Source organism: Magnolia sinica, chromosome 17, assembly GCF_029962835.1.
Source record: "Magnolia sinica isolate HGM2019 chromosome 17, MsV1, whole genome shotgun sequence".
In the NCBI taxonomy this organism is placed as follows: Eukaryota; Viridiplantae; Streptophyta; class Magnoliopsida; order Magnoliales; family Magnoliaceae; genus Magnolia; species Magnolia sinica.
Genome location: NC_080589.1, coordinates 9,500,400 through 9,515,081, shown reverse-complemented (window position 1 = coordinate 9,515,081; position 14,682 = coordinate 9,500,400). Strand labels below are relative to the sequence as shown.

Below are 14,682 nucleotides of genomic sequence, written 5' to 3'. Positions count from 1 at the left end.
CGATGTGCAAATCGAGACCATCCATATTGAGAGCCACAGCATGGATGGTATATATCTCAAAAATCATTCCTATTAGAAAATCCTATCCTTCCGATCTGTGTCCCTTAAACGGATGGTGGAAAAAGAAAAAACAGCTAACGGTCAAGAGTACAGTGATAAACAGTAGAAAAATTAACGGACAAGATTGTCTCGTGGGTAATTTTAGAAAGTAAGCCATCGAGCCTGGTGCCAGTACGTGGGTGGACCTATTCGGTACATCACCCAGCCACGTGGATTACAGAGAGATGACTCTCACCCATACTACGCTTCCTCTCGCTCTACCGTATCATCTCCCGTACCCAACGAGGGTGTTTTCGTCATTACGCTTTGAGGTGGACCAACATAGCTTTCCTTGCCCCTCTGCCCTCCATCTCTGTCTTTTCCCATGCGACGACCCCAGCAGCACAAGAAGAAGATAGGACGACTCTGGTGCAGGCGTTTCTCCGAGCAGGGCTCTACCTTCCGGGTCTTAACCAGGGAAATAATCTACCTCACATGCCCTTCTTAGCCGTCCATATAACTGTCCTGTAACAACAGCCGTCGGAAATCCCACATCCATTAATCGCGATGCACCCAACGAACCAACCATCTCTCTCGAAACAAGCCCACCCTTTCTCTTCTTCTCCCATCTCGAGCCGTGAAACCGCTTGCCTTCTTCTCTTCCTTCCTTTTCTCTTCTTCTTATTCGTTCCTACCTAAAACCCGACATTTTAAAGTATCGCCCGTTACGATACGGCGCGATACGGGCTGGTTTTTCGGTGGCGAGTGTTACACAGCTCTATCTCATGAAAAAACTAGCTCCTTCGATCCTTTCTCTTCTAACGCAAGATCTGCTCTTGAAAATCCTCGATCGAATCGACAGCGACTTAGATCGGAAGTCATGGAGACTCGTCTGCAAGGATTTCCACCGAGTCGACTCGCTCCACCGGAGATCGATCCGAGTCATTCGTCCCGACTCGCTCTCTTCCCTCCTCCGCACGTACCGATCTCTCGAGCTCCTCGATCTCTCTATCTGCCCCCGCATCGACGACCGGTCCATATCTCTCGCCTTCTCCGCTTCCGGCCGGGCCCAGCGGCTTAGATCGCTGGTCCTGTCCCGGGCCAGTGGCCTGAGATCCGGCGGCCTGGCGCTGGCTGTACGGTCGTGCCCGTCCCTAGAGTCGATTGACGTGTCGCACTGCTGCGTGCTCGGCGACCACGAGGCGGCCGCGATATCATTGGCGGCGGGTTTGAGGGATCTGAAGCTGGTGAAGTGCTTGGGCGTGACGGATGTTGGGCTGGCGAAAATCGCCGTCAGGTGCGGCGCGCTGCGGAGCTTGAATTTGAAGTGGTGTTTGAAGATTACGGATCTTGGAATTGATCTCCTTTCGAAGAAATGCAGGGATTTGAAGGTTCTGGATATCTCCTACCTCAAGGTTGGATTCGGATTTTGATATTTTTACGCTTTGCCGTGTTATTTAATTGGATTTTCTGAATACCAAAGAGAAGATTTTGGACAGGTGACAAACCATTCGCTCCGTTCGATTGCTTCTCTGCCAAAGCTGGAGGCTTTATCGATGGTTGGATGCTCGTTCTTCGACGATGATGGGTTGGATTATCTTGGCAATGGGAGCCCTTCTCTCCAGGTGATGATTTGGTGCTGTGATTTTTACCGGACTGTTATTGAACTGAATCATTGGAAATGCGAACTAAGCGGCCATGCACGAGATCCGAGCCGTTCATCTGGTGGGCCCCACTGTGAACATGGGCTGGTCCAAAGGTCAGGGTGGGCCACTCATTATTCAGAGTATAGACCGTTGGCTATGTGTTTCATACTTACCTTTCATATTTTGTGAAGGCCTGGGGTAGACTTGATGAGTGGGGTGGGCCTGATTTTGTTCTTGGAGGACCCCACCTTGATGAATGGACCAGATCTTGCTCATGAACTCTCTCTTTTAATCTTGGTGAGAAATGCATTGTTGGGTGAGAAAAAATGGCATGTTGAATGTTTGGAGAAAAGGGTGTTTGTAAAATCAATCTGAGGAATTGGGGTGTTATGATTTTTTGAATGCTAGAAATAGCAATTAGACTAGAATTCATGGGTTTGTTGAGAAAATCATAGCTACACCTTTGATTTAATCAGTATCAGGAGTTACATGGCTTTCTGAAATGATGGCCTAATCCCATCTCATTACTATTTGTGGCATGCATAGCTTCCTGTTTTCTTTTGCTTTCTGGAAAGGAGGGAAACTTGTTACTAAAATAAAAAAACAAAAGTGGCTAGTGAAGCATCTAACAAGGCAATGCCCATGAGGAAAACATGAAAAAGGATGCTTTTCTCATGCATAAACTGCACATTCATTAGAGTTATTATTATTGTTATTATAGTCATTGTGAGATATGAACCATCATGAATTCCTTGTGCACTGCAATGGTACGTGTGGGACCCAAGTGAGCCCCGCCTATGATCATGATGGACGGCCCCTATATTACCATGATCAGAAGATCCTGGCTATGAACTATGGGCCTGCAAAATGTAAGTGTAAAGGTTGTATTCATTAGAGTTTATTATCAGTATTGTTGTTATCATTGTTATTATTGTGGGCTTTGCATTACGAATTCATCGTACCCTATTTTGGTGTGAGTTTATATGTGGGACCCAAGTGAGCCCCATCTATGACCATGTTGGCCCATTGGATGGGAGTTGGCTGGCCCCAATTTCTTTTTTTTTTTTTTTTTTTTTCTGGTATGATGATCATGCCTATTCAATAAGAGGCTGCAAAATGGATGCAAAGACCATTTTACTCTTGCTGTGCATCTTGCATTCTTGTAATAAAATAGTTGTGATTATTCAATCACAGTTATTTTTGGGTCATTTTTACAAATCTACGGTGGACTCCTGCTATCCAGTGGTATCTATTTACAAAGGTGTGTCCATGGGCCCCACAGGAATTCACTTCCTAATAAGGTAGCAAGTGCTCATGCTAGACCATAGCTCTTATAGTTATTATACAATGCTTGACCCGATATTGTCTAGTTTGTTTTTGTTTTCAGTCGAATGAGTTGGATCTGTTGGTGCTTAATCTCATGTTTTTCTTGATCTTGAGAAAGTTGGACTGTTTATTCTTAGCTGGTAGTTATAAAAAATAAGGGAAGTAAAAATGAAAAAGTAGGACCTATTGTTCAGTGTTCGAAACTGTGGTTATGATTGGCCCCACTGTGGATGGTCCATGCACTGAAAGTCTGTACAACGGAAGAATCGTAACTCATTCAATGGTAATGAGCATTTATCACAATTGAGAGAAAATACAGCAATGGTCTGCATTCACAACTGAAAAGGGTCAAATATTTGATGGCTATGCTCTTCCATTCTGGGAGATTCTTTGGGCATCCACAGATGGGCCCATTGTATCAATGGGTTGGATTACTTGGCCATGGGGTACCGTAGGAAATGAAAAACCCGAGCAGATTACACATTCACAGAATGAGCTGGTACAGTACCTCTTTTCATTTAGGGAGCCACTATTAACATGCAATCTTATTGATTGGTTCACCCTCCTACTATTGTATTGCCAAAAGTAGAAAGAGTAGGCGATTTTAGTAATTAAAGTTCATGCAAATATCAAATCCCTTTCATTAGTTGCAGATTGTCCAACTGCAACAATATGTGCTACAAAAATAATGAAAGAGAGGCTTCTTATTCATTTAACTATCTTGTAGTAAAATGGGTGTCTACATTAATTGCAGATTATCAATATCTCAAGGTGTGACAATGTCAGTTCATGCGGATTAAATTCAGTGATTAAAGGGCATGAGGGTCTTCGGCAGATCAATGCTGGGAACTGTTTTCCTGTGAGTTGGATCTTTTTAAGATCTACAGATTGTTTGTGTTCAAGTGATCTTAAATTGATGAGCCGCTGATAATTATCTTCCAAAATTGGATATTGTAGGAGCTCTCAATGCCTTTCCTATCGAAACTGAAGGACCTGAAGAGCTTGAATTCAATCAGGTTAGATGGATTCCGAGTTTCAACTTCGATCTTGCAGATCATCGGTCTCAGCTGCAAGAGTTTGGTGGAAATGGGGCTAAGCAAATGCAGTGGTGTGACTGATGAAGGCATTACAGAGCTTGTATCTAGCTGCATGGAGCTAAGGACCCTTGATCTCACGTGCTGCCATCTGCTCACGGATGATGCTATTTTGGCTGTAGCAAACTCTTGTAAGAAGCTTGCATGCCTCAAGTTGGAGTCTTGTGCTCTGATCACTGAAAAAGGCCTTGATAAGCTTGGATCTTGTTGTCCCTTTCTACAGGAGGTAGATCTCACAGACTGTAGCATAAATGATACAGGTAACTCAAATTTCAGTTGAAATGTAGACAAATGCACGCATCCTCCTCGGATTTACATATATTCTTGCTCATTTGCAGGGTTGAAGTGTTTGAGTAAGTGTTCTGAACTGGTGGACTTGAAATTAGGCCTTTGCCCAAACATATCTGACAAGGGACTCATTCACATTGGATCTAACTGCAAAAAGCTTAAAGAACTCGATCTGTACCGGTAATCAAGCATATTGATTTCACCCGCTGGATTAACTGCTGTAGAGCAATTGCAGGTTGACTTATCATGGATGTATTATATTACAGGTGTTCAGAAATTGGCGATGATGGATTAGCTGCCTTAGCAAGCGGATGTAAGAAGCTGAGACGGCTGAACTTGTGTTACTGTTCTCAGATCACTGACAGAGGTTTGAAATATCTAAGCAGCTTGGAAGAGCTTGCAGACCTCGAATTGCGGCGTTTGGTAAAGATTTCAAATTTGGGGGTGGCTTTGATCGCGATCGGGTGCAAGAGTCTGGTGGAATTAGATTTGAAGCGGTGCTACTTGATTAACGATATGGGCTTATGGGTGCTAATCCAGCATGCAAGGAACCTGAGACAGGTTCTCGAGTCCTATCTCTTCTTGGGCTTTGTTGTGAATGAATAATGCCTTTCTGTTTTGACCAAATGTGAAGCATTTTCATGCAAAGGTCGACTGAAGAGGAGATTGGTTGCACATGTGCTAACTTGCACATGTGTGCAGGATGCGTGTACATGTCCTGGCCCAAGAATCAGGCTGGTCCACTCATCAGGTGGGCCACACAAATGAGAAGATGGATGATCATGAAGAGAAGAGGAGAGAGACCCAGTCCATACTAAACATCTGGTTGTGGGTCACGTTCTCACCAAAGCAGCCAGATGTTTTTAGGCTTCTTATGTCCATAGTGGGCCCCACCTGATTTATAGCTTGGGTCTTGCACGTCTGCTGCCGTCTCCTCGTCAATCTGCAATTGTGTCCTTACTATTTTGCTTTTCCTTGGAGGAAAATTCTCAGTTTTAATCACTGGTCCTGTCTTTCACATGCAGCTAAACATCTCTTACTGCCCGGTTTCTGATGCGGGTCTGTACGCGCTGCTTGGGAACTTGGAGTGCCTAATGGATGTGAAACTGGTACACATCACTCGAGCCTCACCACAGGGGTTCGAGCTTGCGTTGAGAGCTTGTTGCGATCGGCTCAAGAAGGTTAAGTTGCCTGGTAGTCTGAAGCATTTGCTGTCTCTGGAGCTGATTCAGACCCTGCAAGCCAGGGGCTGTAGGATAAGGTGGATTGACAAGCCTTTGGTTTTGGTATGAATTTCAGAGTCTTCTTTCCATTGAAGTCTAAAAACCATTCTAGAGTTAAAGAGATAGTTGTCTGTGATGTTGCAGGAATTATATGTTTCATGGTCCTCATATTTGCACAATATACATTAGTTTCCAAATCTGGCAAGTGGGGTCCATTGTTTGGTAAATCAAGGCCATTGCTCAGTTGTGCTGCCATTTGGATGTACCGTAACTCGAAATTCTCCATCTGCAGCTCAAAACAGACTAATGGATTGGATTATCAAATTGTAGGACCCACTTGTTAGAATTGAAAACCTGTGTATGTTGTAGAAAGGTGTGGGCCACTTAATAGTATGATTCCTCACATCTGTTCATATGTTATGAAAAGAGAGAGAGAGAGATTGAGTGAGTGGACAACATTTAAGATGTGTGGAATTGTAATGCATTGTTATATTTATAGAGATGCATTTAAGCATAGTATTTTGTAAGAGAAATGATCCAGTGCACTATTAGTTATAGTGCACCCAGTTGCATTGGGACACTTGGATAGTCCAACCAATTGATCCAGACTGTCCGTTAGGTTTAACGTATGTTTCATGGGCTATGATGTGAAGATGATGCGGATCAGATGATCTGATCCATCCATGGATGGTATGGTTAAGCATTCTCCAATGAATGTGATTTTTCTGAATGATCAGTGATGAGCCCCTAGAAAATTAGAAATGGATGGCTCAAAATTATTGGTTAGGCTTATTTTTCCAGGAATGATCTTGACCATACATTTTATTGGGTATTGTGATCTATGGACAGCCCAGGGTAACTGTTATGTATGTCTTCTTTTCTTTTCTATTAACCTATTGAAAGGATGAGATTTTTCCATTTGGGATGTTTTATTTTTGGGTGGACCACCCACTGTGGGGCCAATGACATCAACGGTTTGGATTGCTGAACAAATTGGCCAGTCATTGTATGATCTCAATAGAGACGGACAAGTGTACGGTCTGGATTTAAAGATGTTGTTAATGCATCTTGGATCAATGGTAGCGGGAGCATTGCAGCATGCGGAATGGTAGACTCACCCAGGAACCCATGGTAACAGGTCTCTACTATGTATATTTCATGATCCTGGGAATTAATTACGTTAATAGACTTTAAAAACAACAGAGTGCCTTTTAAAAATTAAAAATAAATAAATAAATTAAGATAAATGGAGGCTGATGAGTTCCTTATTCATTCAGAAGAGAGAACTTAGTTCGTAGATGTAAGGCCCACCATGGTTGGTCTATCGTAGCCATTGATCCGACCCCCCCTTCATGATGGACCATTCCTTCAAAATCTTTTAAGTTTGGAGATCCTAGCAATCTATATTTTGTCTTTTCCTCCACTGGATGTGGTTTTTCATTCATTTGTTTTTCTTAGGCCAGAATTGACCGATTGAGAGGATATTTTGGGAATGGTCCATCCAAGATGTGCCGCCCAACATCAATAAACTAAATTCCAATCATACAACTGGTCTTAAATGTTATTAAGTTAGAAGTACAATAAATAAATAAAGTAGGGTTTTGATGACATCCCACCATCACCTGTACATTAGTAATGTCCCTAAACCTTTTAAATGGCACACGGGGGGTGAGGTATAATCGACCTAAACCGTTCATTCAACCATACGAACGGGAGAAAGCCAAGGTGCAAAAATCATGCCAATCAAGTGATTCTAAGCTTCTGATGAATAGCATGAAAATGAATAGTCAAGATTGATTGGAGAAACAAAATGGGTCCAATCATCATCCTGAAACATCTGGTAGATAAATCCCACCTTGTATTTCTTATGATTCTAATTGATTTGATGATTCCAACCACATACTTATGGCTTGTAAATAACCGATGGTTGTAACAAATTGGCCCCACTTGAAAGGTTAGGATCACCCAATTGGCATATTTTTGTACCATGGTGTGCTCCTATATATGATTGAATGAACGGTTAGGATCTACAATAGGTCACCCCATGTGCCATTTAAAAAAGTTTTTTTTTTGGGGGGTCGTGGTGGTGGGGTGGGGTGCTAACGTCCAAATCTAATTGCATGGTAATTACCATGTTTACGGCTCCCATTCATCACCTAACTCAAGTCGTACGTGGAAACTATCCTAATTTTAGTAAAGCGAGGTATATACTCGGGCAGTTATACCTCATGCTAAGACAAATGGATATCTTTCATTTTGATCCGTCCAATAAATGTCCACCAATCTATCAGTTAGATAATCAAATAAGCCTAATTACTGGTTCATAATAAACTTTCTGGTCATCCAAATTTGATTATTTATTTACCACGTGTGTAGATTTCAGCTAATTTATAATTGCCTGTGTATCATCCTTCACATTGTGCCAGAGCATCAAACTTCTTTGGGAGAGATGGGATTGAGTTCCAAAAGGGGGAGGGGTTCGGTCAGGTCGTGACCGTGGGCCCATCTTGATGTGTATGTGTTGCATATCCACCCGATTCATCCTTTTCGCCAATTCATTTTAAGATATGGGCCAAAAAATGAAGCAGATCCAAATCTCCGGTGGCCCACACCACAGGAAACAGTGGTGATGGTGATTGAATGAGCGCAATTAAAAACTTCTCGTGGCCCACACAAGTTTTGGATCAAGCTGATATTTGTGTTTTACATTCATCCATGTTTCTGTGACTTTATCAATAGGTTGGATGGCAAATAAACATTACAATGGGCCCTGGGAAGTTTTTAATTGTGGTTATTCAATCACCATCACCACTGTTTCCTGTGGTGTGGTCCACATGAGATTTGGATCAGGTTCATTTTTTGACCGTGCACTAAAATGAGCTGGTAAAACAGATGGACAGCATGGATATACAACAAATGCATCAAGGTGGACAGGGCCGAAAGGGCTGCCAAATAGGCAGGTCCTGTCAGAAGGGGCATTTCACCTTCTTTTATTTAAGATTGGCCCCTAGCTGTTCGATAATATAACTCAATGGACCGAGCATTGCTTGATGACTGATGGGGAATTGGAAAAGTCGGCATGAATAACCTCTGCGATACCATTTCCCTGAGATAATAACTCTCCGTTGACCTTCAAACTCATTTGCTGCACCTTCTTGTTTTTTTTTCCCATTGACCTTTGGGATGCTAGCACTATTTCCAACGTGCAGCACGTCTTCGTTATTTCTCTTCATAGTAGATAATGCTGCAACATTCATGAGTATTTTCTTCCACATAGAATTGCTTTCTTTGGAAGAATCTGAGAAGACCAGTTCCGATTTACTCTCATCCTCAATATCAGCCATGCACAAAGTTATTTACTGCATCTGCCGTAATTTCAGTAGCAGAAAGTGCAGCTTGCTCCCTTAAGAACTGGAAAATTAGAGTAACATTTAGTAAGACATGATCAAAAGATAATGAAGGCAATGCAATTTAAAGGTGTGCTTGCTCCACTGGTACTGGTACCACCATACGCTTATGTGATGGGACCTGCCATTGATAAACAACTGCACAATGATCTCCCTTTGGGACAATGCTAACCTTTTGATGGTTCAAAATTAAAAGGAAAAATAAATTTAAATATCTGCATTCTTCACTGGAAAAAGGCCCAAGATAGTATAGTAGGATCTTGTGATTTGGATATATTTTGGCATGGTGGATCCACCATGAGGTTCAACAGATCAACAATCTAGATCATCAAACCATGGACTACACTGGCAGACTCATGTGGGTACTATGCATATCTTGGGGTTGATGATCATGTCGTTCCTGATAGTGACCTGCTTGCCTTTTGTAATTTTCTAATGGCAGTTTTCATCGATACTACACCTTTCAAATGAAGTAAAATGAAGCAAAGGCTAGAAGTGCAACTTTGAAGGCTAGTATTCATGCAACGAACGGCGAAGGAAAGCCTCCGGAGAGCAAATGGAGGATGTTTTTCCGAAGATCATCGTTGAAGAACAAAGAGTGGTTGTTAAGGATAACATATATATGATGGAGGAGCCTTCCGCAATCTTCTTGAGATCATGTGCCCATTGTCAGGGAGAAGGTCATCTTTAGACAGGAAATCGAAATGAGAAAATTGTAGGCAGTTCTTGTTTGGGTATATGTCTATATGCGGATATCAGTTCTTGTAGTGTATAATATCAGTGAACGGAAGTGGGTTGGTTGGCAACTCTTTAATATTTGCTTAAGATGTGCCTGATATTGGTACCTGCAAGCGGGTGCCGAGGTCTGGAACATGTAAAGATTTTGAAGCCTTTGAAAATTTGAAATTGGCCTACTCTCAATGAAGCACTTTGATTCTGTTTGATCTTCTCAACCATTGCCATTCAGCAGAATGGAACTATGTCCATAGAAAATAATCTTCAATACAAACAACATGGACAAAAAATGGATGTGTAAGCCGTCTCTGTGTCCATTTTTCTGCACTACCATTGATCTGAACCATTCTATAATGGGCTGGATTCCATTGTTTGGGTGATGGAAGTGTACAGTACCATCCAGGTTTCAGTTTGCTGGGGATGAATCGCCAAAATTGTCCACTGATCAAAACTGCTATTGTTATGGGCCACACTGAATAGTCCATGCAATAAAAGTCTCCCAGATGGAAAGGTCCACATATCGGATACAATGATTAACAAAGAAGATAATAACGTGGCACCCGTCTTAATGTTTTGGATCATTGAAGCATGGCTCCACTTGTGCAAGCTGAAATTCCAAACATATTGTCAGCTTGGCATTATAATACTTCTTTTCCAAAAATCTAATCAATCAAATGATTATAATTTATAACTGTTCTGTGGATAGAGGTTTGGAGCACTCACCTGTGTAATGAGTAGACCAGGGGCCATCTAAAAGGAAGCTGATCTATGGACAGTTAGATTGAAATGCATTGACTAAACAACAAAGGCACCAAAATGCAGTATTTGGTTCATACTTACTACCCTCAAAACCTTCTTTTAGTAATAACAATTGTTAAAGATAATTGCTCCCATTTGTGTGCCAAGATCATAGGAATCCAAAAGAAATTAAAAATACTTAAGTTTTTAAGGTTAGATTGAGACATGACTGAATTAATAAGTTTGCCTTTTGTATTTTTGGGACATTTTTGGGCATCGAACAATGTCAAAATGAAAGGAAATTGGTCATGTTCAATAGCATATTGAGTTCACTTTTAAGGGAGCCCAAGATAATGCAATTCAAAAGTTGTTTTGAGTGAGTTATGACTTATTTAGGGAAGCCATATGTGATTGCAATGGGATGTGAAGATGTTTTGGTAATCTTCTATTATTTAGGATTTTCTTTAGTTGTCATTAGTCTATACAAATGTCACCTTACTTGTAACAACCCATAATGAAATTCTGATTATTTTTTTTAAAGATTTAATATTTTATTTTAGTTCCACTCGGTGAAAGAGGAGGGTTGTCATCGGTAGTGCCTGGCTAGTGAGTTGTTGGGGGTTTTTTCTACAATCTTTATTTTTTCAATTTTTGATCCACATTGCACCTCCATTGCATTAGCTTCTCTTGCACTCTTTCCAAACTCACAGCATTGCATATCTCCTTTTTTAATTTTAAATTTAAAGAAGAAGAAGAAGAAGAAGAAGGAAGAAGATGGATGACATTTGGATGCTTGTAGAATTGTGTCATAGATAGAGTCTAGGTCCTGCTGTCTTGGATAAGCTTTCTAGGTTATGTTGTCATGGACTAGCTTTTTTGTTGCAGTTTTTCTAATGCCTTGAAATAGGGAGTAAAGATGTGGGGAGCTTAAAGATGAATGGTGACACATGTAACACTTAGGGTGCACATGCACATATTAACATATGAGGTTGTCAATGATCTAAGTTCAAAATGGGCAAAGGTCTGGACTCATGACGGACCAAAACAAACAGGGCAACACAGCCCATGATTTTTAATGGCTCAAATATTATAAATTATCAAATGATTTTAATATTTAGAAAGTGTAGGTAGGAAAATATTTATTTTGACATTTGAATATATGTTTGTGATAAAATTGCCAAAAATTAGAACCAGCTAACCAGATTTTGCAAATATCATGATAATATTGTTTAGGCGAGGTATACAAATCATGGCTATATTTGTCCCACTATTTTTTACACTAATGAAACACAAGTCTCACTTGAAAGTAGGGATGTTAATTGGCCACATTAGGGTCGGGCTAAGCTCAATCTATCTAGCCTTCAAAGTTCTCATTTGAATATTTGCTACTACCACCAAGATCCGCACCGACAGCCGCTCCACCCTAGCTCGCTCAAAAGATTTCGCAGCAGCCATCGTGCCCTCCTACTCATCAGGGCATGTCAATCGCCCCGATGGCCCGATGGCCCGCATTGCTCAACACAGGCCCAAGCTCTTGGGTCTACAATGAGTTAAAATAGTCTAACCCGAAATGTTTATGCTAGCTTCAAGCCCGAGCCTGAGCCCAAGTGTAACCCTATGGACGAAAAATCAGGCTAACCCGTCATTTAGGTGGGCCACATCAAAGACGAGGTTGGGAGAGAAATCCACCCTCAATTTTTGCAAGGCCCACCATGATAATTATATGAAATCCATTCAAATCATCATCTTCGGCAAAAAAAATTATCCACCATGATAATTATATGAAATCCCCCCTTCTGGTGATTGGGATGTTATCCAAAGTTTATGTCATAGGGCACACCTTGGATTGAATGTTTCAACCTTCGAATACTCGAAACATTATTGTGGCCGTCCATTTCCTAACCAACAAGTGAAATTAGGGTTGCAATAATTCAATTCAAGAATTTTATTTGTTGCCTGCCCACCTCATCATGTCAATGGTTTGGATCATTGGAAGACAATCTCACAATGCTTTTAAGCCCACAATGCATGCATCTTCCAATGGCACACAGACGAAGTATCTTACCCGTCCATAAGGTGGGGTAGATCATTTCAAAAAATGGACAGATGAACAAACTCTGGGTATGCTTTTCCAAGCCTCCACCATAAAATTGTGGCTCAACCCAACAAGACAGATTTTTCAGGCTATGGGCCCATATGGTGGGACCCACGTAAGGGACGGTTATATCTTGTGATGCTGAGACATGTGGTGGGGGTCTAGAATGCCTCCTACATGCTGTAGGCTTAGAAAAGCTTCTTAAGATAATATAGCAGAGGAAATCCATGATCTTTTAATCCAAAGGAGTTGGGTCGTGATACCAATCATCAATCTGATGGGCCCCATAGTGGTTGCAGCAAGGCCCACATAGCCTATTCAAGTGGAGCCCATCAGATTAGTGATATGGATCTCGAATATTGTTGGGTTGTTTGAAAAATCTCACAACCTTATTTTCTTCTCTTGCCTTCCAACAAATCTCAATATTCTTTGAACCACGTAAACATACATTAACTGGCAGTGAGAAAACCACATACACATGCAAATCTCACAAACTTTATTTTGCCTTCCAAGGGCTTTACTGATGCTGACTTCATAACAGCTTCGGTTTGTGTCCCGTCCACCCACACAAGAAAGGATGCAATTTCAATTAGCAAAATATGAATTTAATCCAAAATGATGCCATTTAGGCGTTGCAAATCTAGGGCAAAGAACACCCAAAAACAACAAATGCCCCAAGATTGACTCGTTGCATCACAATGCACCATCAGCACTAAAACAAGTGGGTGGGTTCGCTACTTCTCCTTCAATCATCATCTTCTGAGAAAAAAATTGCTAATTCATCTTCGAAAAGTATGGACACATGGATTATCATTCTCCTAGGGTATAGTGGGTGTAAGATTCCCCATAGTCTCTTGGAGAGAGAAAAAAAAAAAGTGAAATCCAGGTCATGTACTCCCACATGATATGAAATTAGTATCTAGGATCAAATAGAGTTTTATCCATGTACATCACTTAGGGAGGGCATGTTTGGGTAGTGGGAAGGAAAATGGATGACTCTTCCCCTGATGGGACCTTTCACTATATTTGGATAGGAAAGGAAACATTAGATTTCAAAAAAGGAATTAAAACCCAAATACTATAGTCAAATTTCAAGCACAAGATATGAGGCGAATTATGACAGCTTAATGGCATTTTAACTCGCTATCCAAATAAGACCACCCAAAAATGGAATCTGTGGAAATCCCTGTTTCAATATTACTCATGGAAATCTTGAAAAAATCATTATTGATCATTCATTACAAATTTAAATTTTCAAGCAGAAGATGCAAGGCAAATTATGACAACTTCGTGGCATTTCACTTGCTGTCCCAATAAAACCACCCAAAAATCGAATCCATGGAAATCCAAGTTTCAATAATGATCACGGAAATCTTGACAAACCATCATTTGATAATTCATTACAAATTTTTTTGCTTTTCTTTTCTTTTTCCACTATCCAAATAGACAATTAGCTAAAAATATAAAAGAACATAAAATATCAATATACTTTGGGAGGAATATCATGTGCCATTGTTTTGCTAGAGTGAAGGTTTAATCGCATTTCTCTAATTAGGGCAATATCCGCCCCCACCATAGTTTGTGCTATTCTAATTTCAATCTAGACAGCTGTGTAATTCATCATTTAAAAGAAAGGGTGGAGTGCGGGCACATGCGCGCACACACATATTACTATGAGGTCGAGCTCTGTGGGCCCCACCGTGATGTGGGTCAAACATCTACCCCATCAGTCAGGTGCACCATTCCATGGTGGGCCACCTTCTTAAAAATCAAGTAAATCCATGACTTGGGTGGGCCACACCACATACAACAGTTGAGAGGGGTTAACCTCCAATTAAAACATTCATAATTATTTATTGGGCCCACCGAGATGTTGTTTACAAATCCAGCCCATTAATTGTGTCCCACTTGGATGAGGGGTCAGAACAAGTTTCAGGCGCATCCAAAACTCAGGTGGGCCCCAACAAGTGCTTTTACATGTTTTAGGCATGTCTTCACATAGTTTTCGATGGTATGGCCCAGCTAAGTTTCGTATATGGCTGATTTTTGGCATATCCCATAACCTAAAGGGGACCCATCAAATGCACCATG

The 14,682-nt window shown here is 41.1% G+C and overlaps 1 protein-coding gene across 2 annotated transcripts; it reads left to right on the top strand.

The window, feature by feature from the left end:
- Positions 1-408: 408 nt before the first annotated feature.
- On the top strand, positions 409-6,130 carry LOC131231968 (F-box/LRR-repeat protein 3). 2 transcript variants are annotated; one of them, XM_058228393.1, is made up of 7 exons: positions 410-1,454; positions 1,539-1,664; positions 3,766-3,870; positions 3,969-4,365; positions 4,444-4,573; positions 4,660-4,954; positions 5,419-6,130. In XM_058228393.1, exons 1-7 carry the CDS (start codon positions 825-827, stop codon positions 5,683-5,685), a joined length of 1,950 nt encoding a protein of 649 aa, XP_058084376.1. In that variant the 5' UTR covers positions 410-824; the 3' UTR covers positions 5,686-6,130. The 2 variants fall into 2 exon arrangements, with proteins under 2 accessions (XP_058084377.1, XP_058084376.1); XM_058228394.1 differs by lacking the exon at positions 3,766-3,870 and having other exon boundaries at positions 409-1,454.
- Positions 6,131-14,682: the final 8,552 nt, after the last annotated feature.